Source organism: Cervus elaphus, chromosome 5, assembly GCF_910594005.1.
Source record: "Cervus elaphus chromosome 5, mCerEla1.1, whole genome shotgun sequence".
NCBI lineage: Eukaryota > Metazoa > Chordata > Mammalia > Artiodactyla > Cervidae > Cervus > Cervus elaphus.
In genome coordinates, this window is record NC_057819.1 from 120237713 (window position 1) to 120257070 (window position 19358).

Consider the following 19358-nt stretch of genomic DNA (forward strand, 5'->3'; position numbering starts at 1 on the left):
GTCCTATTGGTTCCAAAGCCATTTTTGCATGGTTCCCATTTCCCAAAGGGCTTCCCTGGTGGCTCAGAGGATAAAGAATCTCCCTGCAATGCAGGAAACCTGGGTTTGATCCTTGGGTTGGGAAGATCCCCTGGGGAATGGCAACCCACTCCAGTATTCTTGCCTGGAGAATCCCATGGACAGAGGAGCCTGGTGGGCTGCAGTCCATGGGGTCGCAAAGAGCTGGACACGACTGAGTGACTAATACATACACATTTCCCAAGGGTAGTTGGGCTGAGCGGGTAGTCACCTTAAAATTTCTGTACAAAACTAATTCTGTGATTTCTCTCATTACTTCCTCACACGTTGGAGGCATTTTCTCTACCTCTGTACTTAATGGCCTGTCTTGCTCTCATTTCTTCCCATTTTGGGGGGCTAGGTTTGGTTTGGTAGTGCTGTTGAGGGAGGGAGAAACCACTCCAAGTACTTTAGCAGATGGGATTGAAGGTGGAGCTGTCCTGAGCTATGAGTATCCTATGAGTGGAGCTGAAACGAAGGCCCAGGGACATGGACAGGGTGTGTCACCGAGAAGGGGATGTGCCTGCTTCTTTCTGGCCCAGGAGGAACCGGGTCAATTATTCAGCATCTGGGTACCCATAGAGCCCACAGGATCCCTGCTATTGTCTTCCCAATCCTCCCCCTTGCTGCCCTGCCCCACCCCACCCCCCAGAATAGAATGACCCCTACTCAGACATTGTGATGCAACCTCATTTTATTAGGGAAGGACAGTGGGCACTGGAGTGGCACCTTCCAGGGTCTAGGAAGGCATGGGGGAGGGGTAACAAACAACAGATGGCTGGCAACTAGAAGGCGCAGCTGGCCTCCCCGAAGCGGCGACACTTCATGACCCGCAGGTACGTCTCCGTCTTGTGCAGGTCCTTCCGGAAGCAGGAGAGCAGACCATAGTTCTTGAGCAGCGCGTCGTCACTGCGCATGTTCGTGTCAAATTTGTCATAGGTCTGCTTGAGGATCTGCCCAGCCCGGGGGGTGCCATCTTCCAGCTCCTGCCAAAGGAGGGAGAGACAGAGAGGCCGAAGGGCCCTCAGGAGCGGCTCCCTCCTGCCCGCTCTGTTTTCCACCCTCCCCTCTAGGCTTGGAGAAGGGCGAGGAGGGAGGATTCAAAAGGGGAAAAGGTTTCTCCTGAGTCAAGGCTGGACTTCTAGGAACAGAGAGAGAGCAGGGATCTCTCTCCCCCTGTCCTTGCGTGTTGCCCACCTCTGGGCTAAGCCAGGATAGGGTGGGCATGGCCCCCAGGGTGGAAGGGACCCACAACGGCATCCCCACCCGCATCAGGGCCAGGATGCCCTCCTCCAGGTCCTTCAGCTTCTCATAGACGCGGTCCGAGGTGCCAAACACCAGACTGTTGGTGAAGACTCTGCTGAGGAACTGCAGGGGCCCGAGCCACGACTGGATGAGGAGCAGCGAGATGCGAAGCAGCTCCAAGTCCTGCTGGCAGATGGGTGGTTGGTGGGCGCCGTGGGCTTGGGGTGGCCCTGCAAGGCCGGCCTCTGCCCAAGGACCTCCTGCCACCACCATCAACCACCACCCTCCACTGTCATCCAACACCCTCTGCCACCTCGGGGAGAAGGCCGCCCCAGGCCTGGTGCGGAGAGCTGGGGCAGCCTCCTTAGGATGAAGGAGGTCCCCTGCTCCTCGGTCCTAGGTGGCCACTCACTGATTTCTGCTGGGCCTCGTTCTTGCCCGTGGGGGCCGGGATGGTTTCAGAGAAGCAGAAGGCAACCTGGGTGTTCTGGATGGAGTATCTCTGTCCCTCCGGGATATAGGTGCGCTCCTGGGGGAAGAACACGCCCACTCAGGTCTAAGTTGGTGCGCGGTTCCCCTCACTGCCTTATTCGGAACCCTCCCCACCCCACACACCCCCGTTTCTGCTCCCCTGACCGCATCCTCACTTGGATAAAATTCCCCTGAACTCCTCAGTGACCCCCACTCTGTGGAGGGGGCGCAGATTCACCCCTTCCTGCCTCCCCACCCCTAGGACGCATCCCTGGGGAGCTTACAAACTCTTTGAAGGTGTCAGCAGCCAGCTGATGCAGGTGTTGGGCCCGGAGCACGGCATTGGCAAACAGGCCGGACAAGGACATGGCCGGGAAGGCGCCCACCTCCTGAGTCCAGGGCAGGCAGAGCAGGGCGAAAGCCAGGAGCAGGGAGGTCCGGGGGCCTAGGGAGAGACCAGGAGGGCCGCGACCGAGGGGCCCAGGGAGCTAGACGCCTGATCTCCTGCCAGCCCCCGCCTGCCCTTCCCTCCAGGGACTGAGAACCTTTAAAACTTGGCCAAATGCCTGGGGGTAGATACCTATGTTCACATTCGGAAGCCCTAAAACCCAAAGCTGTGGACACATCCATCGGCGGGGCCCCCCGCATCACCCCTTTAGGACATTCTAATGGAGGGGATTTTAGTGAGCTTACCTGCAGCCATCATAGCTGGTGAGCTGTCCACAGGACCCTGAGTCGTCTGCTGAACTGGGTCCTGGGATCCTGGGATTGGTCCCTGCTGGGCCCTTTTTATACCCTGGCCTCTTCTCTCTCTCTCTTTCCCCCCACCTGTGCGCTCTATACATTTATGCAAGGACCACTGGCAGCCTGTGCTAATGGATAATTTAGAACCTCCTCTCACTTGTCCTGTTCCCATTCCTTCCCTGGGGTCATGTCCCCCAGGCCTGTCATCATCCCCTCTCCACTGCCACCAGCTTGAGGGCTGTGCACACAGGGTCTCAGCTTGAGAGCCCACCCCATTGGTTTTCTTTTTAAGGGGGATGTAGCAGAAGCAAACGGGCTTCCCAGGTGGCTCAGCCCTAAAGAATCCGGCTGCAAATGCAGGAGACTCAGGTTCGATCCCTGGGTCAGAAAGATCCCCTGGAGAAGAGAATGGCAACCCACCCCAGTATTCTTGCCTAGAAAATCCCAAGGACAGGGGAGCCCGGTGGGCAACAGTCTCAGTTCAGTTCAGTTCCGTCGCTCAGTTGTGTCCGACTTCTTGCGACCCCAGGAATGTAGCACGCCAGGCCTCCCTGTCCGTCACCAACTCCTGGAACTTGCTCAAACTCATGTCCATTGAGTCGGTGATGCCATCCAACCATATCACCCTCTGTCGTCCCCTTCTGTAGCCCTCAATCTTTCCCAGCATCAGGGTCTTTTCCAATGAGTCAGTTCTTCGCATCAGGTGACCAAAGTATTGGAGTTTCAGCTTTAGCATCAGTCCTTCTAATGAATATTCAGGACTGATTTCCTTTAGGATGGACTGGTTGGATCTCCTTGCAGTCCAAGGGACACTCAAGAGTCTTCTCCAACACCGCAGTTCAAAAGTGCCTCTTTTGAACTTTGGCACTCAGCTTTCTTTATAGTTCATCTCTCACATCCATCCATGACTACTGGGAAAACCATAGCTTAGACTAGATGGACCTTTGTTGGCAAAGTAATGTCTCTACTTTTTAGTATGCTGTCTAGGTTGGTCATAGCCTTTCTTCAAGGAGAAAGCATCTTTTAATTTCATGGCTGCAGTCACCATCTGCAGTGATTTTGGAGCCCCCAAAATAAAGTCTCTCACTGTTTCCATTGTTTCCCCATCTGTTTGCCATGAAGTGATGGGACCGGATGCCATGATCTTCGTTTTTTGAATGTTGAGTTTTAAGCCAACTTTTTCACTCTCCTCTTTCACTTTCACTTTTAGTTTTTTCACTTTTAGTTCTTCTTTGCTTTCTGCCATAAGGGTAGTGTCATCTGTATATCTGAGGTTATTGATATTTCTCCCAGCAATCTTGATTCCATTCCCAGAGGAAGCAATCTTGCTTCATCCAGCCCAGCGTTTCTCATGATGTACTCTGCATATAAGTTAAATAAGCAGGGTGACAATATACAGCCTTGACATACTCCTTTCCCAATTTGGAACCAGTCGGTTGTTCCATGTCTGGTTCTAACTGTTGCTTCTTGACTTGCATACAGATTTCTCAGTAGGCAGGTAAGATAGTCTGGTATTTCCATCTTTTTAAGAATTTTCGACAATTTGTCAAAGGCTTTTCGACAGTCAAAGGCTTTGGTGTAGTCAATAAAGCAGAGGTAGATGTTTTTTCTGGAACTCTCTTGCTTTTTCTATGATCCAACAGATGTTGGCAATCTGATCTCTGGTTCCTCTGCCTTTTCTAAAACCAGCTTGAACATCTGGAAGTTCATGGTTCACGTATTGCTGAAGCCTGGCTTGGAGAATTTTGAGCATTACTTTACTAGCGTGTGAGATGAGTGTAATCGTGTGGTAGTTTGAACACTCTTTGGGATTGCCCTTCTTTGGGATTGGAATGAAAACTGACCTTTTCCAGTCCTGTGGCCACTGCCGAGTTTTCCAAATTTGCTGGCATATTGAGTGCAGCACTTTCACAGCATCATCTCTTAGGATTGAAATAGCTCAACTGGAATTCCATCACCTCCACTAGCTTTGTTCATAGTGACACTTTCTAAGGCCCGCTTGACTTTGCATTCCAGGATGTCTGACTCTAGGTGAGTGATCACACCATTGTCATTATCTGGGTCATGAAGGGTTTTTTTTTTGGGAGGGGGGGGATGTTTGTATAGTTCTTCTGTGTATTCTTGCCACCTCTTCTTATTATCATCTGCTTCTGTTAGGTCCATACCATTTCTGTCCTCTATTGTGCCCTTTATGTTTTTGTGTCTTTGCCTATGTGTCTTTGCATGAAATGTTCCCTTCATATCTCTAATTTTGTTGAAGAGAGCTCTAGTCTTTCCTATTCTATTGTTTTCCTCTATTTCTTTGCATTGATCACTGAGGAAAGTTTTCTTATCTCTCCTTGCTATTCTTTGGAACTCTGCATTCAAATAGGTTTATCTTTCCTTTTCTCCTTTGCCTTTAGCTTCTCTTCTTTTCTCAGCTAAGGCCTCCTCAGACAACCATTTTGCCTTTTTACATTTCTTTTTCTTGGGGATAGTCTTGATCCCTGCCTCCTGTACAATGTCATGAACCTCTGTCCATAGTTCTTCAGGCACTCTATCAGATCTAATCCCTTGAATCTATTTCTCACTTTCACTGTATAATCATAAGGGATTTGATTTAGGTCATAACTGAATGGTCTAGTGGTTTTCCCCACTTTCTTCAATTTAAGTCTGAATTTGGCAATAAGGGGTTTATGATCTGAGCCACAGTCAGCTCCCGGTCTTGTTTTTGCTGACTGTATAGAGCTTCTCCATCTTTGGCTACAAAGAATATAATCAGTCTGATTTCAATATTGACCATCTGGTGATGTCCATGTGTAGAGTCTTCTCTTGTGTTGTTGGAAGAGGGTGTTTGCTATGACCAATGCATTCTCTTGGCAAAACTCTGTTAGCCTTTGCCCTGCTTCATTTTGTATTCCAAGGCCAAATTCCCCTGTTACTCCAGGCAACAGCCTTGTCTAACTCATGAACCACAGCCTTGTCTAACTCAGTGAAACTATGAGCCATGCCGTGTAGGGCTACCCAAGACAGACGGGTCATGGCGGAGAGTTCTGACAAAACGTGGTCCACTGGAGAAGGGAATGGCAAACCACTTCTCTATTCTTGCCTGAGAACCCCATGAACAGTATGAAAATTCAAAAAGATACGACACTGAACAATGAACTCCCCAGGTCGGTAGGTGCCCAACATGCTACAGGAGATCAGTGGAGAAATAACTCCAGAAAGCAGGAAGAGACAGAGCCAAAGCAAAAATGGCACCGAGTTGGGGATGTGACTGGTGATGGAAGTAAAGTCCGATGCTGTAAAGAACAATATTGCAAGGGAACCTGGAACGTTAGGTCCATGAATCTAGGTAAATTGGAAGTGGTTAAACAGGAGATGGCAAGAGTGAACATCAACATTTTAAATGTCAGTGAAAAATGGACTGGAATGGGTGAATTTAATTCAGATAACAATTATGTCTACTACTGTGGGCAAGAATCCGTTAAAAGAAATGGAGCAGCCATCATAGTCAATAAAAGAGTCGGAAATGCAGTACTTGGATGCAATCTCAAAAATGACAGAATGATCTCTGTTCGTTTCCAAGGCAACCCATCCAATATCACAGTAATCCAAGTCTACGCCCCAACCAGGAATGCTGAAGAAGCTGAAATTTAATGGTTCTGTGAAGACCTACAAGACCTTCTAGAACTAACACCCCCAAAAGATGTCCTTTTCATCATAGGAGCTACAGTCTATGGGGCCGCAAAAGAGTCGGACCCACGACTGAGCTACTAAACAACAACAAGCAGAAGGGAGTATCCTGAGGCCAGCACAACTCTGGCAGGGTGTCATTGTGGGGTTGTTCCCCAGGGTGAGGGAGGCCCCAGCTGGTCCCCTGAAGGGAGTGTTATCTCAGGATGGAAGTACCTTGAGAGCTATGTGGATGCTTCCTCACTCTATCCACTTCCTCCTCCCTGCAATGCTCCTCTCCATCCACCAGAGAGAATGTGTGTTTGGGGAAAGGGAGCCAAGGATAGCAATAGATTCTGAGGTTTCTGGGCACAAGTTCCTCCGCTCCATCGCCGTCCTCCTGCCACCTGGTCTAGACTGAGGTGGCTGCAGTGCTAACAGTGACCATTAGAGGGCTTCAGCCCCACATGTCCCTTTTCCTCAACGTCCCCGCTTTGGCCAGTGGGTGGGGGCAAAGGACGGAAACTTGAGGCATTGAGGCATTGGCCCTACTCCTCCGATGTGCGGCAGAAATCCCAGGAACAGACACTGCCCACAAGTGCTTGCTCCCGTAGCCCTGTTACCGTCAGAGAATCTCAGTTGGAAGAGCCCTTGAAGGCTTGAGTCCCAACCCCAGCACTGGAGCATAGCATCCTGAAAAATTGCTCTCTCTGGTCATTGTAGTCTCCTCCCACTCTTTCTCCTCATCCTTTTAGTATCTGTATAGAGCTTATCAGGCTGTGAAAAGCATGCCCATGCAGTCCCACATTATACCTTCAGGACCATCTTGTGAAGGAGGTATGGTTATCACCCCATTTTACAGAGGGGGAGACTGAGGCTCAAAGAAGCATACTTACAAGGGCTACTTCAACCAAGACAGCAAATCTGCAAATGCTTACTCTTCTCACGTTGCAGCACTCCAGGTCCTTTCTTCAAAGCAGACTGAGTGGGCGCCACTCTGTGTTTTTAGCTTCCTGATCACAAGGATCCTGCCTCTAGTCACAAGAGTCTCTTTGCCTCATTTTGTCCTCCCTTCAAAGCTTGTTTGTCATTTTCCAGGTGAGGCCGGCCCAGAGACACGGGATGTGTGGCAGAGACCACATAGCAGGCAAGGCCTGCTAGAACTACAAACTTCCCACCTCTTGGTGCCCAGAGTTGGGGCTATTTCAGCATCCAGAAGTCACCAGCATTGAATTGTCCCCAAGGCTAAGAGCAGGAAAGAACATATTCCCCTCCATTTAAACCTTCCACCCCTTGAGTCTAAATACATTTAGCACTTGACCCTGTGGGAAAGCAAGAAAGAAGCAAACCTTTTTAGAGGTGGTTGGTGACGGTGTTGCCAACCAATGTTGAAAAGTTGCACCCTTGTGGTCCAGAACTTGAGGGCTTGCACCTTGTGACCTCTCCCTTTTAAGACCAGAAGATAGAGCTCTCTTTTTTTCCTGTCATTCCTGAACCATCACCCAACTGTGCCCCTGATTCTCTATCTGCTGCCAAAGGCACTGGGACCTGTGGGAACTATGTAAGGTCAACTGTAGGAGGACCAGAGGGGAGTGTCATGAAAGAAACAGTCTCTGGGCCTTCCCTGGTGGTCCAGTGGCTAAGACTTCGTGCTCCCAATGCAGGGGTCCTGGGTTCAATCCTTAGTTGGGGAACTCGATCCCACATTGCAGCAACTAAAGATTCTTCAAGCCGCGATTAAGACCCCGTGCAGCCAAATAAATAAAAGAAACTTATTTAAAGAAAAAAAGAAACCAGCTCTGATGAAGGTAGGGCCACAGGAAAAGTGTGTGCTCAGTCGCTCAGTCATGTCTGACTCTTTGCGACCCTATAGACTTAGCCTGCTCGTCTCCTCTGTCCATGGGATTTCCCAGGCAAGGATACTGGAGTGGGTTGCCATTTCCCATTCCAGGGGTTCTTCCTGACCCAAGGATCGAACCCACGTCTCCTGCATTGGCAGGTGGGTTCTTTACTGCTGTGCCGCCTGGGAAGCCCACAGGAAAAGACAGGACGCCCCTCTCCTCTATTTCCGGTCACCAAAGGGGAGGGGCCAGGCGGAAAGTGGGGGAGGGCCTCCGAGCCCCACACAGAATTCGACCTCTCTGCCACTTCTTCCTCCTAGGTCACCTGGGGCAAGGGGCCCTGAGGTGGAAGCTCCCATGACGGGCTTCTAGCTAATACTGGGGGGACTAGTATGTGAGCTGTGGACCACAGAAGCCTCAGGCCTCCCCTAGGAGTGAGGGCACATGAGCCCAAGTTGGGGATTGCTCGAGAGCCACACAAGGTGGGCACAAGTGAGGAGCGGTGACTCCAGGCAGGGGTCTGCCAAGAACGGTTGGGAGCAGTCAGAGCAGGGGAGTGTCTCCTCTCACCATCCCCCTTCTGGTTGACCCACAGGATCCTGGGGACCCCTGGGATACACCTTTATCAGAACTGGAAGGTGTGGGGGTGAATACTGGTGATCTGTTTTTCTAGAAATTCTTTCTCAGGATCTTTGGTGATGAAGGCACACACATTAAGTCATTGCTAGTAGAAGATAAACTTTGAATTAGACTTGGGATTTTCCTGCCCGTGCTAGGGAGTCACTCACCCTTTCTTGGGGCATGACCTGGGGCCAGACCCCCAGCTTCTCCAGTTTCAGAGACTGCCGGGCAATGGCCTCTGCATGGTGGCCAGTGGGGAGAGGCTGTGGTCAGCTTCTCCAGGGTCGGGCCCATAGGGTTAAAGATGAATTCCCCCATTATCTTGGAATCCATGAATTTCAGCGTGTTTGGTAGCCCTTCATATTTTCAGATTCAATCGTCTCTGGGGTTCTCTGTACCCATCCTGGATACTCAGATATTTACTCTTGATCTGACTGTTAATTGCTCAGCCATGTCTGACTCTGCAACCCCATGGACTGTAGCCCACCATGCTCCTCTGTCTGTGGAATTCTCCAGGCAAGAATACTGGAATAGATTGCCATTTCCTCCTCCAGGGGATCTTCCCAACCCAGGGATCAAACCCGGGTCTCCTGCATTGCAGACAGATTCTTTCTGTCTGAACCACCAGAGAAGCCTACTCTTGATCTGAAAGTGGCCTCTTTCAGGTCTCAAGAACCCCTCCAAGGTTCAAGTCCACTTGGCTTGGGGCCATCTCATTATTTAGAGTCATACTTGCCCTGGTCTTCGAGACAGCTGCAAAAGGACTGGAGGTAGCTCTCTCCATTTCCCTCTTGTCACTTCCCATCTCTAGCTCTGTTCTGCCTTCCTCGAGTCCAGAGGCTAGGATTGCCCCCAGGATATGCACCACTTTTTCTTTGACTCCAGCACAAGTCTGATGGCTGAGTGGATCACAGCTCATTGGGTCAACATCTTTAAGAATGTTATGTGGAGATTCCCAAAGGCTTCTCCAGGGGATGTGCATAAGGCCAACATTTCTGAGCTCTTTCCGTGTGGCAGGCACTGTACTGAGTGATGTGGGGAGGATTGTGTGAGGATATATCCTTCACACAAGGATACTCAGACTCAGAGACAAGTAGTTTTCCTGGAGTCTCTCAGCTCCTAAGTGGTAGCAGCCCAAGGTTCCAGTCTTTCATGGTGCCAAGCTCTTTAGAAGCCTCACCTAGGAAAGATGGTAGCGCTGCTGGGCATGGACAGAACTATCCTTAGCGCAGAGTTGTCAGGGCGGGATCAAGTCACCACTCAGACAATGTTCAATAGGACTTCCCTGGCAATCCAGTGGTTCAGTTCAGTTCAGTCGCTCAGTCATGTCGGACTCTTTGTGACCCAGTGGTTAAAACTCCCTGTTTCCAGTGCAGGGGACATGGGCTTGATCCCTGGCCAAGGAAGATCCCGTATGCCGTGTGGCATGGCCAAAAAGAAAAACAAGATGTTCAAGGAGCTTCAGCCCAGGATGAGGTCCACAGAGAGAAAACAACCTGATGTAGCCCGATTTAATAAACCAAGTCACATCATCCTTCACATTTGTGTTGCACGTTTCAGTGTACATCACATTTTCACTTCCTTTATCTCATCGGACCCTTGGGTTTGCCAGAGGATTCAAGCATGGAGGAAGGGCCCAGGAGGGCTCTGGAGTGGGGGTGGGGAGGATGAGGGCAGGCCCCCCTGTGAGTTGATGGGGGTGTTGTTTACAGTGGGTGAGGATCTCTGAACAATCTAGAAGTGCAAAACAACCTACATCACTGGACCTACTGGGTAATTTCACCTTGGGGATGACTCCCCAGGGAGACAAGCCCATTGAGAATGAAGTAGTAAGTACTGGGGTGTGTCCAGCAGCTGTGGGAAGTCTGAGGTGCTTTCCTGATTGGTGCTGTCAACTGGAAATAACCTCTGCCTCCTTCTACCTTATTCTGTGGTTGTTTGTGAACTTCTTATCCCCCTTAGGGGAAGGTAAGGCTGGATTCATGCCTTTCATCCCTTCATTCATTCACTCATTCTCTTATTCGTACATTAACCAATTCAATAAGCAGTTGCCGTACCTCCCATGGGCCAGGCATCCATGTACCGGGCAGATGGGCAGACCTAGATAAACAGAGGACATCACCTTTTCTCTGCTGGAGTTTACAGTCTATGGGAAAGAGAGATAATAGCAAACAAATAAATACCCAACAGCAACATGCATCCAGAAATTTCACCTTGTGAAAACTACCATGAAAGAAAGAGCTAAGAGGTGAGAGTATAGCTCTGGGGAGAGGGGAGGGACTCGGCAGCTGGAACCATATTCCCAGGCCCAGGAAACTCAACAAGCATCCGCCAAGTGGATTGAATGGATGGAAGGACAGTGTCAAGGAAAGGAACTCAAATATCCCCCCGGCCAGGAATGGCCAGGCAGGCCACGCTGTGTCTGTAGAATGAACTTCGCATAACAAGTGTGGAAAAAATGATAACGTGGGATCTTGCAACACACAGCAATACACACCTGAACAAATTCAAATGTAAAAAGGGGACGGGGTGGCATGCATATGCTGAGGGCAAGCACACAGATGTTCAGTAGACCCACAGCTCGCAGAACCTGAGCCCCAAACGGGACCTCACGAGGCGTCTGGCCGCCCACTCCTGCCACGTGAGAAAGTGATCTTAGGGCCGACGAGAACAACGTCTTTTATTATTATTCTTTGAAAAGTGCATTAGGATTTGAATAAATGTGTTTTAACAAACTACACTCTGAATTCAGGGTTCAGGCTTGCTGTTTTGTGTTCTCTGTAGAGTCACCAAGTTTCCAAGTAAAGGCCCTGGGCCAGGAGAGGGCCGCCGAGGTCTCCCCGATGGACGGGCTGGGTTGGTTTTGGTTTTTGTTTGTATCTGAGTCAATAGCGGTTCCCGAGGATGCCGTGACCAGGTGCAGCAGCGTGGAGAGCAGAGACAAATCCAGAAATTTCACAGTTGTATGGACTCTGAATCCAGCTGCCGAGGTTGCCTGCCGAGGGCAGAGCACTGCGCAGGAGCCCCGAGCCCCCCACCCCCACTCCCCCGGGGCTGAATGTCCTCTGAGGCCTTTCACAGAAGACCCAGCTAGGCTGCACCTCTGCTCGGGGGAGGGGGCCAGGGACACCCAGACAGTCTCAGCTTTCCGAGTTTTGTTTTTCTCTCATCTCTGATTCTGCTGGAAAAACACCCAAACCCTCTGGCCAGAGCACCCCTGGCCTAGCAGCACCTGCAGACAGGGGCCGGAAGTCAAGCTAAAACGGAGGAGGAACCAACTTGTGCTTCCACCAGGCCCCCGGGGGACTGGGCTGGATTCCCCCAGTGGGCAGCGGGGCATGTGCCCACCAAGGGGGCCTCGGGCTGCATTCTGGGAGGAGGAAGGCTGAGGAGCAGCCCGACATCCGGGCCTCTTAGGAAGGAGCGGGGCCTTCGGGACTCATGAACAAGGGGACACGTTTGGAGATGGTTCCCCAGGACAAAGCTGTCCCAGGGTTCTCTCCTGATGGCCCTCCTCCTCCTCCTCTGGCTCAAAGCCTCTGAGCTGCAAAGTCCTTCAGGGGAGGCAGCTGTGAAGTAGTGGAAAGAATGCCACACTTGGAGTCTGAAGGTCTGTGTGTGACTTGTGGCCAATTATGGTAATCATCTCCCTGGGCCTCGATTTCCTCTTTTGTAAAGTGAGGATGAAGCTGTCCCTTTCCAGGGTTATGCTGGGGAAAGATCATGTAAAGGAATACGGAGGCGCGCCATAAAATCTTATTGGCAGTGAAGAGATGCTCCATATATAAAAATCTGGGGGACCCAGTGAGAGAATCTGATTCATGTTTTGTATTTTGGATATGGTGGTGGTTATTCAAATCTGTACACGTGCTAAAATTCACAACAAGAAAACTTTACTGTAGGATAATTTTCTGAAAACCAGCATCTGGTCCAATTCCTTTCCTTTGGACAATTTTTATGATTCCCATTTTGTAGAAAAAGCAACTGAGATCTGAGATAATTATCACTTCCACCAGCATCACTCAGCTTTGTTTCCACTGCCTGTCAGTTCTGGGGGCCAGGGCCGCATAGGACAGACTTGGGGACACCCATAGTGTAAAAGCCTCTAAAACAGAAGAACAGGCCATTGAGGGCGTCTACATCAAAACCATGAAATCAGTGCCCTTTGGGGGTGTCTGGTGGACAAGGCAGGCCTCCCTGCTCAGATGACTCTCTGTCAACAGTACCTCAAAGCATTAGGAAAACAGTTATTCAAAGATATTTAATTGTCTTTCAAAAAAAAGCCAAGGCCTCCCCAGACTGAGGGCAGCCCCGAGCAGGGGGAGACCCTGCCTGGGGGGGAGAAGTGAAGACTCCGTCCCACCCCCAGCCGGCTGCCCAGGGTCCCTGGTGGAGGTCGAGGACAGAATTAGCCCCACTATGCAAAGCAGCAGGAGAGGAAGAGCTCCAGTTCAGTGGAGGCAGATGCCAAAACAAGTGCGTTTCCTCTGGCAGCCCAGAGACCAGGGAGGGAGGAGGCCCGGCCAGGCCCAGCCCCGGCCTGGCTCAGTGTGGTCACTGCTGATCAAAGCAGAGATGGACCTTTACCCCAGGCGTGGGGTCCTTGGCCACCTGCCTGCCTCACCTGCAATTCCCGGTGGAGCTGCTCTGACTCATTGCTCCCTATGCTGACCTTGATTCTCCAATTAAACTGGCGGCTCCCTGAGGGCAGGGGTTTCTACAACCTGAATCCAGAGCGTAAGTGGCAAATCCAGAGCATGGTCCCCCCAAGGTCAACAGGAAGTGGAGCTCAGCCTGGCTCTGCACACCGAGGTTCGCTGCACTTCAGCTCCCAGCCCTGAGCTGCTCCCAGTCATTCCCGCAGCAGGCGGGCTGGGGATTGTTTTACCTCTGATTTTAGCCAGAAAGTCTGAAGGGGTTACCTGACTAAGAATCCCCAGGCTTCCCTGCCACAAGGCCTCTTGATTTAGGAATCTCTCTTGCATAGCTCTGGGTCAAATGAAAAAAAAAAAAAAAGATACGCACACACACACACACACACACATCTCCAGCATCTCATAGTTTGTTTGACCAAAATCATATCCATACCTATACATTTATTGGATGACAAAGAACAATTTTTGACTGTGAAAAGTTTAAGTCAAAGTTCGTAAGAAAAAATATATATACATATCTCCAGGCTTGGTGGAGGACAGGAGGTGTGTATTAGAGGCAGGGGAAGCCCTGCCCTCAGGGAGCTTCTAGTTTGACTGGAGAACGAGGCCAAGCCGGGCAATGCAAAGTTGTAGCTACACCAGAGCTGTGGAGGACGGCGTCCAAACAGTGATCAGGCAAGGGCAGGGGTGTTTTGGGAAGGCTTCCTGTAGGTGGAGGACCTTGAAGAACAAGAGGACTGGGGTGGGTAGAGGAGGGTAGCTCCTCTAGGGCTGAGACCCTTGAGTCCTGAGAGCAGGACTCAAGCGCTGCTTGTCAGCTGAAGAGGAAGCAGGATGCAGGCATCCCCCACCAAGGAGAAAGACCAGTCCAGTCAGACCTTCTCTGCTGTTCGGGGTCCCGCTAAGTGTCAGAGCGGGAAAAGAAAGTGGACATGACCACAGGTCCCAACCAGGCCTTCAGAGTGAACCGGACATGAGCTAAGCTGGACCTCCCCGCCCTCAGGCCCGTGGGTGCCCAAACGTTTGTGCCCAAACAGATACCCTTATCCATCCCAGAACCATAGATGTCACAAGCCTGTGTGTGGTTTCTCAAGACACACTGTTTATTCCACGGGGGAAAGTGCTCAAGGCCAGCAGCCCCCTGGGGTGGGGAAGGGCGGGAGAGAGCAGGAGAGAATGGGAGAGGGAAGAAGCTCTCGCGGCCTGTCTGCGGCCACTTGGGGTGGGCCGTGACCCTGCCCCGGCTCTCCAGAGAAGCCGGGCTGCTCTGAGTCCACTTGCAGGTTCCAGACAAGTCTCTGCTTTCCCTGATCTTCACAGGGCATGGACCCCTCACATAGCACCCCCGGAAGGCGGGGTCCAGTCTAGCCCCCGAGGGCCCCCTTGCTCCTAATCACTGCCCTGCAGCCCTTCTGCGCCAGTCCCTTCGGTGAGAGAGGGCTGGAGGGGCAGGTGGGTCTGGTTGTCCAGCTTTGGAGGCTGACGGGGGTCCAGGGAAAAAGGGGGGGACGGCTCTGAAGAAGTCATTGAGGGCCCAGCGGGCTGTGCCCAGGAGTGTGGGGAGGGCCGGCCCCTCACTCCTGGCCTGGGTGCTCACCCACCGACCACTTCACCTCCCCTGTCCGCAGAGTCACTATGTCTTCGTAAGTGGCTGTCTGGTCAATGTCCAGGCCCTGGAGACAGGAAACAGAGCTCAGGCCTTGAACACTCCCCTGGCCGCACACGGATGGTGCCTCTGACTGCCCTCCTCGGCCCTCGGAGCTTCCAGGGATATGGGGGGTCCACCTTGCCCCTTACCTCATAGGTGTGATCTTCCTCCATCCCGGCCTTGCTGTCATCCTGGTGGGAGAGGGATGGAGAGCAGAGTGTTAGCTTCCCTGACCCCATCCACTGCTGGGCCAGGCTGGGGAGGGCCAGGGAGATTGGCCTTGGGTGAAGGGTGAAGGGTCAGGGTTGAGGGCCACTCTGCAAGAACAGCTGATGAATGAGGGCGTGTTTGAATGGGTGAGTCAGCGGGTGGGCTCTGGGGCTGGGGAGACGGAGACCCTGCCGGTGTCTGGCCGGCCCCCACGGTCACCTTGTCCAGCAGCAGGAAGATGGGAACGATGATGAAGAGAATGATAAGCAGGGTCTGGATCATGATGATGCCATCTTTCAGTGTGTTCCGCCGCTTCAGCTGGGCCAAAGTGCTGAACCCTGGGAGGAGGTGGGGTGGAGGTGGTGAGGCTGGGTGGGATGGGTCCCCGCTTTGGGCCCGGACCCCTCAGGACCTGCTTCTCCGCGGCTCTCCCAGGTCCCCGGGGTCACAGCCATCCCACACTGTGTGGCCCTCTCTCCTGCTGGTGGAGGGCTGGGGTGGGGTGGGTGTTGGCGGGGCTCCAGGAGCACCCCACGCTCTCCCTGTCTGGTGGGGGGTAGGGGGGTGGGGGGCGGGCCCTGCACACACCCATGACCCGGAGCTCAGTGCCACAGCCATGCTCTGTCCTCAGGGCCCCTTTGGTGCACTGCTGCACGCAGAAGTAGACGCCATTGTCCTGAAACTGGACGCCTACGATGGTGAGAACGGCCTCGGAGGTGTTACGGGTCTGGAGGATGCGGCCATCCCTCAGGGAAACTGGCTGGGCTGCTGAGTCCAGCTTTGGCTTCCAGAACCAGGTCACGTTGCCCTTCTCCTCCAGGAGGCACCTGATCTCCACTGTGGAGCCCCGTTTCTTGGCCACGAACCGTGGTTGCTGCCAGATCCAGGAACAAGTGTTTCCTGTGGGTGTCAGGGCTGGGATCAAAATCCTGCTCCTTGCCTTCTGGACCACCAGCCTGACCACGGTCCTCCCCAACCCACAACCATGGCCCCTGTCCTGGGCAGCGCTGACCCCTGGCTTGGTCTCCTGGCTTATCCTTGCTTCTCAGAGTGTGGCACAGTCATGAGGCAGAGGTGTAGGGGAACTGAGCCATGTGAGGAGCCGCAGGCCAAACCGCTGGACCCCGCCCCTTCCTGATGGCCCACTCTCCCCATTTGATTTTCCTTTAGAAGGGCCTGGAACCTTCCAATGCCTTTCCATGCCCATTATAGCAGCCTGCTGCAGGCCTCACCCTCTGAGGCCAGAGGGCCCCCAGGACAGCCTCTCACCTGGCCTGGTGCTCTCATCTCTCCCTGCCCTGGACTGCCCACACCAGCCCCCAGTCCTCAGGGGGACCCCGCAAATCCTCAGCCTGGCAGCCAAGGCGCCCGCGTCAGTCCCCTGCCCATGTCTCCCTTGTCACCCCTTCCGTGTGGTCCTGCTCCTCTTTATATTCCTACGCCTTTCTCAGATTGCCACACTCCCCACCACCCATCTGCCCCAGGAAGCCTCCCTCCTGCTTGGTCCCCAGTCAGGGGTGCCCTAGGAACCCCTAAGCTCCTGCATCCTGTCGGGGGGGCCCCCAAGGTTGCAGGCTCCTGCTGGGGCTAAGCCCAGCTCCCCGGCCAGACAGCCCAGGCCTGAGTCCCCAGTGGGATCCCCTCCTCCCTGATCGTTGGGGCTCATGTTTGATGTGGGTGACGTTGGAGGAGTAGGGGTTGGAGGAACTTTAGAGCGGTCTTACAAAGGGAGACAGACCCTCAGGAGGCCTGGGGATGGGTGGGGAGAGCTCAAGGGGGCCAGGGCGCTGGGGCGACCGTGGGCAGCTTGCAGACAGTGACCCCACCCCGTTGGACACAGACATACTTGCTCCCGGAAGGTTCAGGGGAAGTTGCTGACCTTTGGGATCCCGGAGCAGGTCCTCTGTTTTGGTCGCCAGCACCATCTCACCTGCTGGGTGGGAGGAAGTGGGCGGGGCTGGTCCCTCGGAGTTGGCCGCCCCGCCCCTGCATTCCCAGACTCACTTCCTCCCCCCAGGACATCAGCTCCAAGACCCCTGCCCTGGAGAGACTAGAGCGGGGTGGGGTCACAGGAGGATCTGATTCCCAGCCCCACTTCAGCCCTCGGCCTTTGAGCGGGCTCCTGGATGAGACGAGAGGGAAGAAGTCACGCCTGGAGGGCTCTACCGCCTTCCAGACCAGGGCGCCGCCGCCGTCTGGGGAGCAGGCCTGTGCCAGGTCTGGTGGGGGGAGGCCTCTCCACTGCCTCCCCGACAGCGCCCTGCAGCACCTGGGGGTGAACTACCCTCTGTCCTTTCTTCCTCCCCGGCCTAGCTTTTCTCCGAGGCCAGAGCCACCAGCCCCTCATCCCCAGCTCAGCCCGACCGGCTCTGGGCTGGAGAAGGGCTGGGGGCCGCAGACTCCGGAGCCCACCAGCCCCTCAGCCTGGCGGATTCCCACAGACCGGGTCCCCAGAGCTGTCAGAGGGAGACGGGAGGCACCAAAAGTGAGAGACGGAAGGCAGAGGAGGCGAGAGCAGGAGACAGACCCGTGGAGAGAGCGAAACCAGGGGGCCTCCGGGCCCCTTGAGCAGTACCTGAAAGGAGCAGCAGGCCCAGCACCAGCCACTTGTTGAGCCCGGGAATCAACGCTGGCCCCGCCATGCTCACCCTGTCTCCAGCCCCAAGCCCGTGACAACGCAGGCTCCTGGGGGAAAACGTGTAACTGCCTGGGCTACAGTCTGCCTCCTCCCCGCCTCTTCCCCACCAGGCCCCTTCCTGCCATGCAAATTGGGACCCAGGGGAGGCACCAGCTCTCTGGGGACCCTGGGGGAGGGCAGGCTCTCTTGTCAGCTGTGCCGCTAAGACCCAAGGGTCACCCCGGCTCGGGCACTGCGGCTGGGGTCTGCGGTGGATGCCCCTGGAAGGCAGGGGCCCCTGAGGCCCCATCCCAACCCCCAAAGTCAAGTCTTGGGGCCTGTCAGCCTCGTAGTCCAGAGTCCCAGGCACTTAACTGAATCTACATGGGTCCTTTGGATGGATGTGGGCACAGTCCTTCCACCCTGGACCAACTTGCACCCTTCATTAAGAAGGGCACCCAGAAAGGATGGGGTAGGAGTGCTGGAGGGACAGTTATGGACCCAGAGCCCAGCCACTTGACTGTAGTGCAGGTGGCCATGTTGGCAGTTGATGGAGGTTTGACCTTGTGTAGGAAGGGAGCCACAGAGGCTCTTGAGCAAGAACAGGCCAAGAGCGGCAGCCACTTGGGAGAAGATTTGGTCCTGGCTCTGGTAAGAGGCCCCTCCTCCCTCATTTGGTGGGAGTTTGCTGGGAGCCAAAGACGGTGGACTTAGGTGTTGATGGCTTACAGAAAACCCACCACTTAGCAATCAGTGGACTCTCAGGGCACAGAAGTGTTATCCACAGCTCCAGGGGTCTGGAGTGGAAGACAAGAGGCTGGTCTGGGGGAGCCTGCAAGTTCTGAAACAGAAAGTCTCTCTGGCTTTTTCTCATCCGTCAGTAGAGCGGTGGATGGAACCTCAGAGTCTAGGAGCTTGTCTAAGCTGAACTATGTGCCCCTGACCCCGGATCAGACACAGCTCTCATCCCTTGGGGTCTCGGGGGGGAGGTGCCCTTGTGCAGTGCACAACTTGCACAGCTGTCCTTGGCAGGCGTGCATCCCTCAGCCCCACAGCTGAGTTCTTGAGTTTTATGTATTATGGCATCTTCTTTACTCTCTCTTGGCCCCTTGCTCTGTCTCTTCCTTCACCCCCCGGGAGGGGAAAGAAGATGCTGAATCCTGTATCCTCTGCCCACATCTCATTCTCTTCACCACCCGCTAGTTTTCAAATAGCCTGTGCTGCTGGCAGGTCTGAGTTCTGGGAGACATGGACCCACCACCCAGGCCAGGGTTGCTGGTGAAGAAGGCAAAGGTCTGGGTGCTGGCCCCCTCAGTCCTGGGCATAGGCCTCACCTGGTACAATGGCACCCCCCATCCCCCACCCGAGGAGCACAGGTTGGGACTGGAGCTGTGGGAAGTGGGGACAGGGGAGTTCAGGTTCCATCCGAGAAACAGCTGCTCCCGGCAGTCCCAGATGTTCTTGCTGGTTCCAGATGTTCCAAACAAAGAGAAAAACATTTCTCTGAAAAGGTGTTGCATGTTCCATTGACAGAACAAACAGCCCAGGAATATAAACATCACCTGAGGTCAGCATGGAGACCACGAGCCCCTGGT

General features: G+C 53.7%; 2 protein-coding genes across 3 annotated transcripts; both read right to left on the reverse strand.

Annotated features, from left to right (window-relative positions):
• Positions 1-737: 737 nt before the first annotated feature.
• On the reverse strand, positions 738-2533 carry GH1 (growth hormone 1). The gene is made up of 5 exons (XM_043905023.1): positions 2467-2533; positions 2058-2218; positions 1715-1831; positions 1324-1485; positions 738-1043 (listed from the first exon to the last, which is right to left on the reverse strand). The coding sequence occupies exons 1-5, from the start codon at positions 2477-2479 to the stop codon at positions 843-845; spliced, it is 654 nt and encodes a 217-aa protein (XP_043760958.1). The 5' UTR covers positions 2480-2533; the 3' UTR covers positions 738-842.
• Positions 2534-14368: 11835 nt separating this feature from the next.
• Positions 14369-17873, reverse strand: CD79B (CD79b molecule). Of its 2 annotated transcripts, none has more exons than XM_043905025.1 (6): positions 17722-17873; positions 17026-17076; positions 15735-16046; positions 15366-15484; positions 15086-15127; positions 14369-14961 (listed from the first exon to the last, which is right to left on the reverse strand). In XM_043905025.1, the coding sequence occupies exons 1-6, from the start codon at positions 17786-17788 to the stop codon at positions 14863-14865; spliced, it is 690 nt and encodes a 229-aa protein (XP_043760960.1). In that variant the 5' UTR covers positions 17789-17873; the 3' UTR covers positions 14369-14862. The 2 variants fall into 2 exon arrangements, with proteins under 2 accessions (XP_043760960.1, XP_043760959.1); XM_043905024.1 differs by having other exon boundaries at positions 17026-17079.
• Between the last annotated feature and the right edge of the window lie 1485 nt (positions 17874-19358).